The sequence below is a fragment of the Rhinopithecus roxellana genome, chromosome 3, assembly GCF_007565055.1.
Source record: "Rhinopithecus roxellana isolate Shanxi Qingling chromosome 3, ASM756505v1, whole genome shotgun sequence".
NCBI lineage: Eukaryota > Metazoa > Chordata > Mammalia > Primates > Cercopithecidae > Rhinopithecus > Rhinopithecus roxellana.
The window spans coordinates 68,311,523-68,329,194 of NC_044551.1; the positions used below are offsets into that span (position 1 = coordinate 68,311,523).

Sequence of the window (17,672 nt, forward strand, 5' to 3'; positions counted from 1 at the left end):
CAGCTGGGAGCAGCAAACCTCCAAATTATGACCTATATTACAATATGGTCTATATTATAAATATGCAGGTATTACATCATTAAACATCAAACATGAGCTAACTTTGTTTTTACCAGAGTACTTGTGTCTATATAAGAATTGATGACAAGTCTCTACGCACTTTAATAATGTGTCCTTATTTTTTGAATAAGATTATAAGTAATATTGTAAACCAAATATATTAATTACTTGTAACAAAAACAATGATTATACATAATATAAAAATTCATTATTTCTAGGCAAGTAACATTATGGTATACCTTGTACTATTGTATTATTCTGTTTACTTTTTGAAGAGGATGCAGATGAGAATTGGTGATTATTTGATCTTTATATACATAAAAATGTATCTTTTAATGATAAATTTGGAATGAATCTATGAATTCTGTACTAAGCCACCATTTGACTCACTAAATTGAATGTGCTTAACTTTCTATTGCAAAGACCACTGGGTTCTTCCTGATCCTTTACATTTTGGACATGAGATAGGACAAGAGCTCTGAGTTGAGTCTTCTTATTTGAGTCTCTAGGACATGGGCAAGAAGCCAGTCAGACCTGTGCTTACATGTGTGGCATGGTAAGCAAGCCAACTTTCAACTGCTGTGTTTTCAATAAGAGTTCAGCCACTGTTCTAAACAGTCAGAAGTTCATCTGGGAGTGGATAGAGTAATTTGCACTTTCATAGGTGATGGAAGAACGTAGTAGATGGAAACATTTGTACATAGAAGTACTCTCTAGTGACCTGGCTTTAGTGTGCCTGGTCTGCTGTTGCGAGCTGTGCCTTCCCTGACACTTGGGTTATCAATAGTCTGCCTCTTGTTGATTCAAAACAGGGGAGGTCAGAGACCCAGAGCCAGCAGGAAGAAGAGGAAAAGAAATCCAGAATCTCTGGGTAGAATGAAAATCATAAAAAGTAAGACTGGGCACGGTGACTCATGCCTGTAATCCCAGCACTTTGGGAGGCCAAGGCGGGCCGATCACATGAGGTCAGGAGTTTGAGACCAGCCTCCCCAACATGGTGAAACCCTGTCTCTACTAAAAATACAAAATTAGCCCAGCATGATGGTGCATACCTGTAATCCCAGCTACTCAGGAGGCTGAGGCAGGAGAATCACTTGAACCCAGGAGACGGAGGTTGCAGTGAGCCAAGATGCGCCATTGTACTCCAGCCTGGGCAACAAGAGCGAAACTTTATCTCAAAAAAAAAAAAAAAGGTGAAAGAACAAAAAGCTGATGGGCCTTGAAAGAAGGCTATGCTAAGGACTTCACAGAGTATTTAGAAATGGGGTGAAGCAAATGGGATCTGTTGCTAAGCTATTGCTATCACACTGATTTTGAATATTTTCTTCAATGCTTGTATTAATAAATTAACAGTGAACTCAAGGGATCCTTCGCCTGAGGTCTTTCTCCATAGTCACAGATAGTGGCATGGGATCACATTATTTTTTAAAAATCTAAAATAAAAACTATTATTCTTAGTGCATCCAAGGCTTCTTTAGATACAGCAGGCCAGACAACCACCGATTTGTTAAATACTTACTCGGATGATGAGTACATTAAAAAAATCCAGAAGCGCCTTGAAGAAGATGCTTTTGCACGAGAGCAAAGGGAGAAAAGACGGCGGAAATTGTTAATGGACCAGTTAATAGCCCACGAAGCACAAGAGGTAAGATATTTAGATGAAGGTTAAATAATAGTGCTGGGAATTCTGCAAAATGTAGTCTTCTATACACATAATATGTAGTTTATGTATGTATTGTCTGCTACTCTGCATCAAATGTCATATCATAATAGAAAATATACTAGAAAAAAACAGCTCTTTACTAAAGAATCTAAAATCTGGTGATAGTTGTACAACATTGTGAATGTAATTAAGACAAATGTATACTTTAAAATGGTAAATTTTATGTTATGTATATTTTACCATAATAAAGAATACATTAAAAGGAACCCAAAATCTATGTCTGCCATGTGTACTCTATTGTTACTTTTAGAGGAAAAAGGGAAGGGTTTAATGAAAACAATATGGAAAAGTTGTTCGTCCTCTCCTTTTGTTCACCATTCTATTCCAGTGGTTCTTAAAGCATGGTTCCTGGACCAGCAGCACCAGTATTGCTTGGGACTTTTAGGAATAGAGATTATTGGGCCCCACCCCAGATCAGACCTGAAACTCTGGGGGTGGGGCCCAGTGATCTGTGCTAACAAGCTCTCTAGGTGATCCTGACTCCACTACAGCTTGAGAATCACTGATCATTTCTTACATTGAACACATATTTATTGAATGTCTATGCTTTGAGTACTTGTGATAGGCCCACAGATATAACAGAGAGCAAGAATAACAAGACACCTGTCTCCCAGAGCTTTCTGCAAACAGCAAGAACATTGGAGTGTGAAAGTGCTGTGAAGGTGAAAGGGGTGTTAGGGGGAGTGGTACTTAGAGAAGTCCACCTGGCTTGCTTTAGGAGACAGTGTCTGGAGGACAATAGCAGAAGCATGGATAAAGAGTCAGGAGTTAGCTAATTGAAGGTGGGGTGGTCGTGGTGGGGTTGGGATGAGAGGCAGTTTCCAAGAGAGGCTGAAATGGTGGAAGGTGAATGTTTCCAGACAAGAGAATACCACATGGAAAGCTCAGTGCTTTTAGCTAACGGAAAGTCATATCATCTGGCGGGGGTCACTAGAGGCCAAATTATGATGAGCCTTGTAAGATACACAGAATGAAACAGGAGATTTTGTGATTTCTTGTTTGAATACAAAGTGGAATAAGAGTGACCAGGTCCAACTTGCCTTTAGAAAGATCACTCTGGCTTTAGTTTGGAGAATAGATTACAGAAGGGCAATCCAAGTCCGTTGTTGCTGTAATTCAGGTAAGAGATTATCCCAGTTTAAATGTAGTATAGTGGCAATAGGAATTGAGAGAAGTAGCTTTAAGAGCTATTTTAAAGGTAAAATCATTAGGACTTAATGATTCATTAGACATGGGAAAGTGAAGAAGTAGGATGAAAAGCTGGATTTCTAGGTTGGGCACCTGGATGGCTGGACATGTAATTTGCTGAGATATGGAAGATGATGAAAGGAACAAACTTGGGGTGGACGGTGATTTCAGTTGTGAATGTAAATAGGACAAATCTGCATGTCTACAAAGACCATTTGAAGATGCTTTTATTCACCTGCCCACGTCTGGTCTGCTTGTTCACTGAAAGGAAATAAAGGCTTCACACAAATATGAAGAAGTGAAATTTATTCATGGATTCCACTCTTTCTTAGTGAAAGTTCAAAAAAAAATAGCTCTGGACATGTCTTTGTGCTAGAAAGTTATTTCTTCATATTCAGATTTCTTCAAATTATATCTTTATTCAATCAGTTTGATTATCTCCTTTTAATTGGAAGAATTTCAAATTATGAAAACTAGATAATCAAAAAGTTTATTTTAAAATAACTACCCAGGCCGAGACGGGCAGATCACGAAATCAGGAGATCGAGACCATCCTGGCTAACACGGTGAAACCCCGTCTCTACTGAAAAAAAAAAACAAAACAAAAAACTAGCCGGGCGAGGTGTCAGGCTCTTGTAGTCCCAGCTACTCGGGAGGCTGAGGCAGGAGAATGGCATAAACCTGGGAGGCGGAGCTTGCAGTTAGCTGAGATCCGGCCACTGCATTCCAGCCTGGGCGACAGAGCGAGACTCTGTCTCAAAAAAAATAAAAAAATAAATAAAAAAAAACTACCCATTCCAAGTGTCATCATGTAGCAATGACATTTTGGACACACTTCGATGTATGTTCCAAAGCACTTGTGTGTTGCCTGCAAGGTTTTTTCTTACTATTTTCCTGCTTGTAATCTAGGCCTGGTGTTTGCCTGGAAAATGGAGTAGATGAATTCTTTCTGGATTTCCTCACTTTCCACTAGGATGCTATTAACACTGAATTTTCAAAACTAGAGTTGGAGGTATATTTACCAGTTTGGAAATCCAGCAACCTAAGGGACCTAAAAAAGAGTCAGGGCTCTGTATATTTCCATCACAGGAACCTCATCTTGTGCTGCCTCTTTTGTGTGTGGGGGGAAGCTGCTATTCCTAGAACCAGGCCTGATGCATATGTTGCATTCCCTCCATTCCTACCACCTCCTTCCTATGGAATGTAGTGAGCCCAGGCTCCTGTGCAGCTGACACAAGAGATGCTGGTCCACGGTGGTGGAATGGGAAATTCTTATGTGTACAATGGCTGGTTTTTCCATCCATTATCCTCTCCTCCAAAGGAAAAATGGTGTATGTCAGGGCTAGGAATTCTTCTACTTCCTTCAGTTACCTGCTGCTTTTCACAAGCATAACATAAATCCCATGTCAGCCCTGAATGTTTTCTTCTGGTGCCATTTGTACTTAATCTCTCAGAAATGCCTCAAAATATCTTCCCTAGCTTTCAAGTTGTTCCAGTTTCTCCCTGGAATTTAGGTATTCCTGTTTCACTTTGGCTGGTGAAGAGAGAACCAGAGACCTGTGCTCAAGTTGATATCTTGCCTACTGATTCATAAATACGTGGAATTATGTGAATTAAATGATGATATTAAAGTTATAAAAATCAATTTGACTTTTTAGGGGATAGATTTTGAGAGTGGGGATGGTAAGAAAAGGATTGGTAGGGAGGGGCTGATGTTGTTCAAGATAGAGCTGGTGTCAGTGGGTATGGAATGGATTGGGGGGTGGTGGTTTAAAAACATGCTTAGGAGGTATGCTAGACTACTTTTTGAACAATTGAGTATTAGGAGTGATGAAAGAGGAATGAACTTAGGATGACCCTAATGTCTTAGATCACAGAGTGGATTATCATAGGATCATCAACCGAGATGGGGAAATATAGGGAGAGGACCAGGTCTGAAGTTGAGTTAGTGAGTTGAGTTTTGGGCTTGTTGAGTTAAAGTACTTCATAGGCATTTAAGTGTATTCATACTGGGAACACAGTTTGACTCCCACCTGGTTCTGTGGTCATTTGGCTAGTATCTTGGCCAATTAAGTTTTGCCCCAAGTCAGTTAGCTCTGCCTTCTAAGAATCTTTTCTATGCCATTTCTTTGGAACTGGCATTTGAACGCCAGGCCCTTCCCTTACTTCTTAACTAGAAGACCCTTGAATACTTAGCTGTCAGGTCTTTTTTGCAGTGCCCTATTCCTCTATAGAGCTGCTTGGGCATCTTTGGAAAATTAGGTAGTGGTTGTAGACTAGAGTAAGTTCCTCCAGTCTCTAGATATCTTTCTGTCTTCCCTATTGAGTACTATAGATACCTCCCCTTTCCACATGATGTCTCTGTTTCGAAAGAGTAAGAGAGCCTGATGGGGCCTTGGATATCATCTTCCATCTAAACCCATCATTTTACCTGACGAGAAATAAACCCAAGAAGCTGAGTTAATTGCCCAAGGCCACCCAGCCTATTATGATGACCAGGTCCTCTGATTCTCAGTTTAATGTTTTTTTTCCACTGTTCATTTACTGGTCACCCTTCTATTCTCCTCAAACTGCCAAGAATACATCTAGTTTTTCTTTCAGATGATGACCACTCAGATTTTCTAAGATCAGCAGTAGGTCATTTCCCCAGCCTCTTCTCCAGGCTTCCCATTCTGTCAGTTTGTTTTAATAGCTTTTCCTCACGATGGTATTGCAATATCTTCAGTGGGAACTAATCCGATCTGCAGTCTTCAGCTGACAATACCTGCATTTGTTCTACAACTAGTAGTTATGTTAAAATGCGTATAACATAATCCCAACCTTCTGAAAACATGCTTTTAAATTTAGAGTTATAGCACTTTTTTTTAACTTCTATTTTAAATTCAGGGGTACATGTGCAGGTTTGTTGTACAGGTAAACTCATGTTATAGCGGTTTGTTGTACAGTTTGTTTTGTCACCCAGATATTAAGGCTAGTATCCATTAGCTATTTGCTTGTTTTTAAAACTATGAAAAAAAAACACACCTAATTTATTTTTAATAATGTTTTGAATGAATAATGAATAATGTTTTGAATAATAATTTGTTTAAAGTAATTGTGAATTGCAAAGCCATAATGTTTCTAAACACCAATTTTTGTTGGAAATCCTCATTTCATAACTTGATTTTTTTTTTTTTGCCATCTTCAAATTAAATCAAATGACAGAAATTATTTAGATGAACATTATACCTTTTGTATATTGTTTATGTATAGGCTTCATAGCTCAGTGGGAAATTTGGACATCACTTTAACAAATAACTCCCCTGGTATTTTCAGGAGGCTTATCGGGAGGAACAGCTGATTAACCGGCTGATGCGGCAGTCCCAGCAGGAGCGCAGGATTGCCGTACAGCTCATGCATGTTCGGCATGAAAAGGAAGTTTTATGGCAAAACAGAATTTTCAGAGAAAAACAACATGAGGAAAGACGACTTAAAGATTTCCAGGATGCTCTTGATAGAGAAGCGGTAAATACTATCTCCCTTAGAAATCTTTCTAAGGTTACTTTTGATCCTTTCTACCAAGTCATGGTAAACAAAGCTATATTTTGTTGCCGATCATCTAATAAGAGTTGATTTTTTTTTATATGATCAGCCTATTATCTGCCAATTTTTATTTTTGTGTAACTCCATCAATAGGGCATATAGGCACTACCTAGTACTATACTGTCTTCTTTTAGCCTTGATTCTACAAGTAGCTAAGTACTTAATGCTCACCACCAACCCTAATGTCCATGTCTCTCTAGTCATTTTGATTGTCTGAAGCTCTTTCTCAAGATTTCTCAGGAAGGGCTCATGGAAACCATATTCCCTGAGTTCTTATATATTGGTAACACTGTGTGCCTTTTATACTTGATTGTAAGTTGACTATATATAAAATGGTTAGTTCACACTTTGTTTCCTTGACTATCTTAAATATGTCACTCTCTTTTCTTCAAGTATAAAGTGTGCTGCCAAAAAGAATGGTGATAGTCTAACTTTCAATTCCTTGAGTCATTACTTTTTTTTTTTTTTAGATACTTTTTTTTTTTCTTTAAAAGTTCACTAAGTTTACTAGAGTAGGCATTGGTATTGGTTATTCTAGGTGAATATCCTCGGGCAGTGAGAGAACTTTTAAGCTGCTTCCTTTCAACTGGACATCATTAGTCTTTAATCAACAATTCCTTGCCTTCTGGAAAAGAAAAAAGAGATTCCTCAGGCCCATATTGTGCTATTCCTTCCTCAGAATGAGAATAAGTGCTTTATCTAGGGTACTCTGGTGCACTGTAGTTGAGAATTGTATACAGAAACTCGGATCTGGGCTGCTAGCTGTGCTTTTTGGTACTGTGGTATCATTGTGTCTTGGCACTTTTACAACTCTGAAAATCAAAATATCCTATCTTTTAATTATTTAATAGATTATTTTTGTCCCAAACTTTATGTGTATGTAGGTTCCAGTAACAAAAATAGATTGATTTTATTGATGGAGTATATGGATTACTTCTTGTCTACTTCCTATTGGGGATGTTTCAGATTTATTTAATCCTTTAGTCCACATTTGATTAAAGAGAACTCATGTGAGTGGTGTTTTAGACAGCCTGTCTTTACTGTCATAAAATATTCACAAAACCAGACTGGGCAGAAGAGAAACCTTAAAGAAAACAGGAGGGCAGTGTTTTATTTAGTAGCTTCATAGCTTCCACTGCGATACCCCATGTAAGTGCAATGTAACTTTTGCCAAAATTTTGCAAGTTTTAGAAATATCAGTTGGAAAGTAGCATATTTTGCAGTGAGGAGAGTGTTGCCTTTGCCTTTGTGGAACAGGCATAGCCTAAATGGTGGGTATAGAATGGGGAGAGGGAGCCATACCCCATGAATTTGAGCTGAATGGATGCTGACCTCAATGTCTTCTTTGTCTTCAAGAGCTGAGTTATCTGGATGATTGTTTCATCTCTCTTCTTTGGCAAAAATAGACTTGACTAGATTGAGTGGCATTTACTTGCATTAGAAATGATGTGTTTATCTTTCTAAGTGTCTATTTGAAAAATATGTTTATTTCACAAACTCAGCTAAATAACAAAGTATGTTTAGCTGGACTGGTCTCATGGTGATAAGGATCATCTATTCTTTCCTAAACTGGGGTTGAACTAACTTCAGAGGACTGGAACAGTTGGGCCTGCTAAAGCCTCAGAGACCTAAATTGTGAGTTTCTGAAGTACCTGAAAAAATTGTATTTCTTCCTCTCACATGATTACTTTTCCAACAGCGAACTATCTAGTTCCTTGGCATCTCTCCCTTAGAGATGTTTGGATTTTATGACTTTCATCCGTACATGTTGAGTTTATCAACTCTCCACCAACAGTGGCTGGTGCATAAGTAGAAGCTGAATAAATAAATCAATAAATGTTTAATTCACTTTGCCAAATTAACAGTCACCTCATCTATCCAGTATCATTCACTGACTAAACAAAATCCATTTTATTCCCTAGAGCATTATCATTCTACTACTTTTTTTATGTGAATAAAGGAGGGTTTTATATATATACACACACACACGTGTGTATATATGTATGTATACATATATACATATATGTATATATATGCTCACCACATATATATGTATATATACACATATATACATATATACATATATGTGTATGTATATATGTGTGTGTATATATACATATATGTGTGTGTGTATATATACTTGCTTAACTTTTATTTTAAGTTCAGGGGTATAAGTGCAGGTTTGTTACATAGGTAAATGTGAGTCATGGGGATTTGTTGTACAGATTATTTCATCACCCAGATATTAAGGCTAGTGCCCATTAGTTATTTTGCCTGATACTCTCTTTCCTCCCACCCACCACCCTCTGAAAGGTCCCAGTGTTGTTGTTCCCCTCTGTGTGTCCATGTGTTCTCATCATTTAGCTTCCACTTATAAGTGAGAACATGCAGTATTTGGTTTTCTATTCCTGCATTAGTTTGCTGAGGATAATAGCCTCCAGCTCAATCCATGTCCCTGAAAAGGATATGATCTCATTCCTTTTTATGGCTGCATAGTATTCCATGGTATATATATACCACATTTTCTTTATCCAGTCTATCATTGATGGACATTTAGGTTGATTCCATGTCTTTACTATTGTGAATAGTGTTGCAATGAATGTAGGCATTCATATGTCTTTAAAATAGAATGATTTGTATTCCTTTGGGTATATACCCAGTAATGGGAGTGCTGGGTTGAATGATATTTCTGCCTCTAGATCTTTGCGGAATTGCCACACTGTCCTCCACAATGGTTGAACTATTTTGCTCTTCTACCTACAGTGTAAACTTGTTCCTTTTTCTCTACAATCTCACCAGCATCTGTTGTTTTTTGACTTTTTGATAATAGTCATTCTGACTGGTATGAGATGGTATCTCATTATGGTTTTGATTTGCATGTATCTAATGGTCAGTGATGTTAAGCTTTTTTTCATGTGTTTGTTAGCTGCTTGTATGTCTTCTTTTGCAAAGTGTCCGTTCATGTCATTTGCCCGCTTTTTAATGGGGTTGTTTGTTTTTCTCTTGTAAATTTGTCTAAGTTCCTTATAGATGTTGGATATTAGACCTTTGTCAGATGCATAGTTTGTAAAAATTTTCTCCCATTCTGTAGGTTGTCAGTATACTCTGTTAACAGTTTCTTTTGCTGTGTAGAAGCTCTTTAGCTTAATAAGGTCCCATTTGTCAATTTTTGCTTTTGTTACAATTGCTTTTGACATATTCATCATGAAATATTTGCCCATGCTTATGTCCTGAATGGTATTACTTAGGTTGTCTTCCAGGTTTTTATGGCTTTGGGTTTTACATTTAAGTCTTTAATCCATCTTGAGTTAATTATCATATATGGTGTAAGGAAGGGGTCTAGTTTCTATCTTCTGCATAGGGCTAGCCAGTTTCCCCAGCACCATCTATCAAATGAGAAATCCTTTCACCATTGCTTGTATTTGTAAGGTTTGTTGAAGATCTGATAACTGGAGGTGTGTAGTCTTATTTCTGGGTTCTCTATTCTGTTCCATTGGTCTATGTGTCTGTTTTTGTGTTTTGATTACTGTAACCCTGTATAATATAGTGTAGTTTGAAATCAGGTAGCATGATGTTTCCAGCTTTGTCCTTAGATTTTATTGTTCTTGTCATTTTTATTATTATTTGAGAGTGGGAGGAGGTGGAACGTTCTAAAATTACTTTTAAATCTATTAAGGTCTTTAAGGTTTTTTAACTATGCTCACAGACTATTAATAATATTTGTGTTACTTATTTTAATAGTATTGATTTGCTATTCCATGGCTACTTTCTATTAAGTATTGCTGTGGAAAATACTGATTTTGTTTCTACTTCTTTGGCTGCTCCTTCTCAGGAGCAGGGTCATTGTCTTTACAGGCTCATTGTTCTTTTATATCAAAACATTTATTGACAGATTCCTCAAAGCTTCATCTTAGGCTGCCTTATTTTCTTTTCTATGTTACTTCTCAGACAGCTGCATCCACAACCATGGTGGTGTATTTACTGCAACAGACAGATGACCCATGCAGTTATGCCTCTGTCCTCTGAGATGAAGGGCCATAGTTTTAGTATTCCTTGACATCTGTGGTCGTATGTCTCAGAGACACTTCATATTCAACATGTTCCAAGCCAAATGTATGACCTTTCCTATGCAACTAGTCTTTTTCAGTGTTCCACAGCTCAACAAATGGCGTCATTATTTATCAAATTATACAAGCCTGAAACCTCAGGGTCCATGTGAAAATTGCTTCACCCTTATTCTTCCATACCCAAAACATCCACCAAGTGCTATCATTTTCATGCATTAAATTTCTCTTCATTGTGTCCATTTTCCTCTATGTCTACACTACCATCCCTGGTTTCTACTGCAGTACTACTGCTGCAGTGGTTTCCTTCATCCATTTTTAGTGGTTATGAATTGGTGACCAAAAACTGGAGAGTGTAAGAATATAACATTATGTATGTTCCTTAAGTCAACCCTAAGTTGTACTCTTTCACCCCAACTCTGCACACAGAGAATGTACAATTCCCCAAGTTATAAGGGCCAAGCCATCTTGGAAACACTACAGTCATCAGATGCAAGCCCAGTCCTATTGAGACCTCAGCTACTGCAGCCCACATGTCCCCTCAGTGGCACAGGAAACTTTGGGGAGGCTGCTCCAGCCTTTTTTGGTCTCCCATATAATCCTCTCTGAGGCTTCATTGCCCTGCTTCATTGCCTGGGCTCTGGCCACATTGGTTTGCTCTGAGATCCTTGAACAAGTCATTTCTTCTACTTTGCCCCTCTTTCCAAGTGCCTTCACCCAATTAATACTTGTTTTCAAAACTCCATGCATATGCCCCTTCTTGTCTAGGTCAGGCCCCTGTTATACAGCCTCATAGCCCACGGTCTTGCTCTAATGACACTTGTCATAGTGTGTACTTACACATGTATTTGTGTGACTCTTTGACTGTTTGCCTATCCCACTGGCATGTAAAGTCCATGAGGGCAGGACCACATTTGCTCTTGCTCATGAAATAAAGAAAAAAAAACAAGGAAAGAAGAAAGGAAGGAAGGAAGGAAGGAAGGAAGGAAGGAAGGAAGGAAGGAAGGAAGGAAGGAAGGAAGGGAAAGAAAGAGAGAAAGGGAGAAAGGAAGGAACAGAGAGGAAGGAAGGAAGGAAGGAAGGAAGGAAGGAAGGAAGAAAGGAAGGGAAGAAGGAAGGAAGGACTGCGCATGATGGCTCACACCTGTAATCCCACTACTTTGGGAGGCCGAGGCAGGTGGATCATGAGGTCAAGACTTCGAGACCAGCCTGGCCAACATGGTGAAACTCCATCTCTACTAAAAATGCAAAAATTAGCCAGGGGTGGTGGCGTGCACCTGTAATCCCAGCAACTTGGGAGTCTGAGCCAGGAGAATTGCTTGAACCCAGGAGGCGGAGGTTGCAGTGAGCTGAGATCGCCCCATTGCACTCCAGGTCTAGATGACAGAGCAAGACTCCATCTTGGGGAAAAAGACAGGAAAGAGAGAGAGGGAGAGAGAGAGAGAGAGAGAGAGAGAGAGAGAAAGAGGAAGGAAGGAAGGAGGAGAGAGAGAAAGAAAACAAGGGAGAAGAACTTTGTGTTTTTCTTTCCCTCTCAATTTTTTGAGGGTTTTTGTTTTGTTTTTAGATTAAATCTGCTAATCTCTTCCTTTGAGGCAACTGCAAAAGTATTCTGTATTAAGACAGTTCCTGATTTCAAATTTCTGTGCTACTATTATTATTAATTAATTAAATACAATAATATTTAATGTTTTTTGAGCTTTACTTTTGAGTCAAGCATTATACTATGTTTGTTACAAGCATGTATAAAATAATTCTTGCAATGACCATAAGTGGATACCATCCTTATTTACATTTTACACATCAGGAAATTGAAGACTAGAAGGCTTAAAGTCACACAGCTTCTCAGCGGTGTAGCAGGGAGCAAGGCCAGCTTGATCAGATTTTAGAGTCCAAGCTCATAACCACTGAGATTTACTACCTCCCACAGGCTTCCTTTTTCCTTTTCCTCCTTCTTTTTTTATGGCTGCAACCCATTTAGCTGTAATGAGGCAGGAAATTGTGGTGGCTTTGGCAGAGGATTGATGGTAGATATAGAAAAGGAGAAGGAAGACTGAGCTGGATGAAGGAAGGGAGAGGAATAGAGGAAGGGAGGGAGGGAGCGGGGAAGGGAGGAAGAGAGAGAAGGATATGGGGAGACAGGCAATGGCAGCAACCAGGGTTGAAAGCTATACTATTACTGGTAGGAACATTCTACCATTCCCTTAAAGGTTTTTATTCCTCACGTCCTAAATATTTCCATGTGTTTCAGAGAACTCTGTAGTAAACCAACCTCATAATCCATTTTTGTGTCACTCTCTCCATAAATTCTCATCGGATATTTCTGCTCTCTTAGATTTATTTTTCCTCTGAATTCTTCACTTCATGAATCATGTCATAAAACTTTGTACTTAAATTGTACTCTTTCTCCATGAAAACAGGGTATACAGAATAACACAAGAATAACAAACTCTGGTGTAATTCCTGAATCTGTCAAATGTACAGAATTGACCTTAGTGATCATCCAGCTTAACCCCTTTCCCAACAAAAATGAAATAAGCACACAAAATAAAATAGCAATAGCAAAACAAATGGTGGACCTTACACAGCAATCCATTGTCACACATCTAGTCATTTATGAATAGTATCATAATAGGAAATATTTGTTTTGATGAGATGGTTTGGTAATTTTTCTGAGTATACTAAGTACTCTTAATATCCTGACTTTGAGGAAATGGAGACATAAGGAGACTAATGACTTGCCCAAGATCTCACAGCTAGTGCTTAAATTCTATATAAAATCTAGGGCTTGAACTCGACCATAGCTCCTCCAAAGCCCAAGTTTACTTCCGTTTGATACTCACTGGGTTGTTACAGGAGGCAAGTCTTTTTCCTAGAGCAGGCTAGCATGTAACTAAATTTCTCAAGAAGCTGGCATAGCTATCTGAAAAGCAATATTGGGTCATCTGAATCCCACTAATTAAGTATTATGTTATCCTCAGCTTGGCTGGACTGCGTTCAGCCTTTGTACCTTGTGTGAAGAAAAGATTCCCTAAACAAAATAATGGTGCACTAAGGAGAGAGCGATAACAAGCTAAGTGTTTCATTGCTTTCTACATACATAGATGTTCCTACAAATGAATGCCATCAGCTTATTAAGGCTGTAACCATAGAGAGTTTGTAATTAACACATTTAACACATGTTGGCAAATACGTTATATTCTCAAGCCAGTATAATCAGGGACTTTCTAAAATATTTTCTAAGTATAAATCAGTATTATAGAACTCTCCCATTGAAAGACAAAGGGCAATGACTATAGCAAATGTGTTCAAATTGACACTCTGGAGGTGGGAGTGAGGGGTCAGCTATGCTAACGGTCTGGCACAGACTTGCCTGTTTCTGTCTGATCCCTATTTGCAACCAGTGAACTCAAGACTTCTTTTTGAAGGCTTAAGATCTAATTCCTCATTAATCCAAATTGGGCTTTCCCTAGTTAGATCACTTCTCACTGTATTATGCTTTGTTGATAAGATAAACTGAGAGTGGGATATTTCCAATATTGTCTTTGCCATCATACTCAGTACTAATGTATTAAGAAAAAAGTGTTCATTCATGATTCATTTTTTTCCTGGTGTGAGAAGAGGTTTCATTCTACTGAAAGACGTTTTGGCTATTGAAATGATGACATTATTTTTATTTGATTTAGTTATAGTGACTTAAAAATATGTTTTTGCCTTTTTAGGCTTTGGCAAAACAAGCCAAGATTGATTTTGAAGAACAGTTCCTTAAAGAAAAGAGATTTCATGATCAGATTGCTGTGGAAAGAGCTCAAGCTCGTTATAAAAAGCATTATTCAATATGTGCAGAAATTTTGGATCAAATAGTTGATTTGTCCACTAAAGTGGCAGACTATCGAATGTTGACAAATAAGTAAGTATTTTTTTTTTAATAACATAGTAGAGACACGATAGAGAATGAGGAAGGATAAGATTGTAAAGTAGATACTAAGCTGATAAGTAAAGAGAGATACAAATGATTCATGAAAAGACTAAAAGGTGGGGTCCAGGAGACCTTGATTACTGACTTGACTTACTCACTGACTACTTTCATTTAAGATGCCTACATGCCTTTTTCCATACCTTTTATGAAAATTAACTCAAAGTGGATCATGGACTTAAATGTAAAACATAGTACTATAAAACTGTGAGGAAAAAATGGGAGACAATCTTTGGGCTCTATGACTAGGCAACAAGTTCTTAGACTTGACACCAAAAGCATGATTCATAAGAGGAAAACTTGACAAATTGGACTTCATTAAAATTAAAAAGTTTTGCTCTGCAAAAGACAAAACTTTATAAGTTGGACTTCTTCAAAATTAAAACTTCTTGCTTTGAAAAACCTGAAAGGATGTATAGAACAGGAGAAGATATTTCAAACTGCCTATCCAACAAAAGACTAATATCTAGAATATATAAAGTATTCTCAAAACTCTACAATAAAAAATAAGGCAGTTCAAAAATAGGCAAAAGATACGAAAAGACATTTCACTGAAGAGGATCTTCAGATGACAAATACACACGTAAAACGATTCATCCTCGGTCGTTAGAGAAATTCAAATTGAAATCACAATGATTTATCATTACACTCCTATAAGAATGGCTAAAATTAAAAAAAAAAAATGAGAACACCAAATACTGACAAGGATCTGGAGAAAACCACCAATTCATTGCTGCTGAGAATGTGAAATGGTACAGCCCCTCTGGAAAACAGTTTGGCAATTTCTTAAAAAGCTGAATATGCAAATCCCATACAACCTAGCGATTACACTTCTGGGCGTTTATCCTAGAGAAATTAAGACTTAAATTCACACTAAAAATCTGTATAGAAATGTTTATATCACCTTTATTTGTAGTAACTTAAAACTGATAACAATTCAGATGTCTCTCAATAGGTAATAAAGTATGATACATCCATATCATGGAATATTGCTGAGAAATATAAAATAATACACTATTAATGCATACCACAATCTGGATGAACCTCCAGATACTTATGCTGAGTGGAAAAAAGCCAAAATGTTACATGCTTTATGATTTCATTTACATAACATTCTTGAAATAGCAAAGTTATAGAAACTGAGAACAGATTAGTGATTGCCAGGGGCTAAGAATGGGGTGGAGGTGAGAGGGAAGTGAGTGTGGCTCTGAAAGGGCAACATGATGGGTTCTGTGGTGATAGAACGTTCTGTATCTTCACTGTGTCAATGTTAATATCCTGGTGGTGATATTGTACTGTGGTTTTGCAAAATATTATAATCAGGAGACACTGGGTAAAGGGTATATGGATCTCCATATTATTTCTTACACCTAATGTGAACGTACTATTACCTCAAAATAGAAAGTTTAATTTTAAAAATCAAAGTATATCTAAATAGCAACAGAATAACATGAAAGTGGGATAAATGATTCATAGAGACTACTAGGGTGTGAACCCTGAAAACTTGAGACAGGTCTCAGTTACTTAGAAAGTTTATTTTACCAAGGTTGAGGACGTACCTGTGACACAGCCTCAGGAAGTCCTGACAACATGTGCTCAAGGTGGTCAGGCCACAGCTTGGTTTTATACATTTTAGGGAGACCTGAGACATCAATCAATATGCAAGAAGTAAGTATATTAGTTCCATCTAGAAAGACAGAGACAGCTCAAAGCAAGGCCCACCCACTGGGGGCTTCCAGGTCACATATAGGTGAGAGACTGAAAGCTGCATTCTTTTGAGTTTCTGGTAAGTCTTTCCAAAGAAGGCAATCAGAATTTGCATCTATCTCTGTGAGCAAAGGGATGACTTAAATAGAATGGGAGGCAGATTTGCCTGAGTGGTTCCCAGCTTGAAACGGCCCAAGATATTTTCCTTTCACATAAGCTAAAGCAGACTCACGCTGGTAATCCCAGCACTTTGGGAGGCTGAGGCGGGTGGATCATGAAGTCAGGTGTTCAAGACCAGCCTGGTCAAGATAGTGAAACCCCATCTCTACTAAAAATACAAAAATTAGCCAGACACGGTGGCAGGTGCCTGTAATCCCAGTCACTCGAGGGGCTGAGGCAGCAGAATCGCTTGAACACAGGGGAAGGAGGTTGCGGTGAGCAGAGATCACGCCACTGCACTCCAGGCTGGGTGACAGAGTGAGACTCTGTTTCAAAAAAAAAAAAAAAAAAAAAGCAGACCACATAGCTGGAATTTCCAGACTAACTTATATAAAGACAACAGAGCTCATTCTTAAATGGAAAGTATCATACTGCTTCTAAAGCAGCCCCCCCCCCTTTTTTTTGATATAATAGCATTTTTTCCTCACTGTTTTATTTTGAATTAATAATTGCTTCACCAGATCAGGCTGATCTGAAGTGAGCTGACAGAATTTGAATCCTCTAAGAAAACTGAATTGCTAGCCCAAAAATATGCATGAAATCTTAATAATGTCAGCTAACAAGGGAGGTATTCAGGGCCCCAGAAGCCATAGCAGGTGATTCTCTTATTCAGGAGCCTCAGTGGATCAGGTGGGGAGTGGCAAGGTCAGAACCTTGAGGAAAAGGAGAAGTTTGGCAAGAACATGGAGACCAATATTCTGTATGACTAGAGAAGCTATTTTAAAAATGTTCCTACTTTTGCCATTTTATCTGTTTCTATCCTCGTATCCTTAAATGTGAAAAGAATTTTACGGTAAAGGTCAGATAGCTAAGGTATTTTCCTTCTACAGTTTTTTTTTCAAAATACATGGACTACTTTAGTGGGTTGCAATCATGAAGCCATAGAATGTCTACAGATGTCATAGTAAGTCATATTGAAAGAGAATGTTAAAAGGTTTTTAGGAGGAAATAGGTAATTTGGGGGCTTTTTAAAGCCCTAATAAGTGGTGGAGAAAGCAAAACGGAGAAGTACCTGAATATGAGGTTTGTCAGGAGTTCAAGACCCCTGAACACACAGCCTTTTAAAGAGGAAAAGTTGTTAGGTCTGTACCCATTAAATAATAGCTCCTCATCCCCTCCAATCCCCAGCCGCTGATAATCTCTATCCAACTTG

General features: G+C 38.1%; 1 protein-coding gene across 1 annotated transcript in view; it reads left to right on the plus strand.

The window, feature by feature from the left end:
• The window catches only part of SPEF2 (sperm flagellar 2), a 204,192-nt gene that overhangs the window by 48,263 nt on the left and 138,257 nt on the right, over window positions 1-17,672 (plus strand). The window contains exons 7-9 of the mRNA XM_010362911.2: window positions 1,519-1,705; window positions 6,287-6,475; window positions 14,340-14,527. Of these exons, the coding sequence (XP_010361213.1) occupies window positions 1,519-1,705; window positions 6,287-6,475; window positions 14,340-14,527 (564 nt within the window). The remainder of the gene's footprint in view (window positions 1-1,518; window positions 1,706-6,286; window positions 6,476-14,339; window positions 14,528-17,672) is intronic.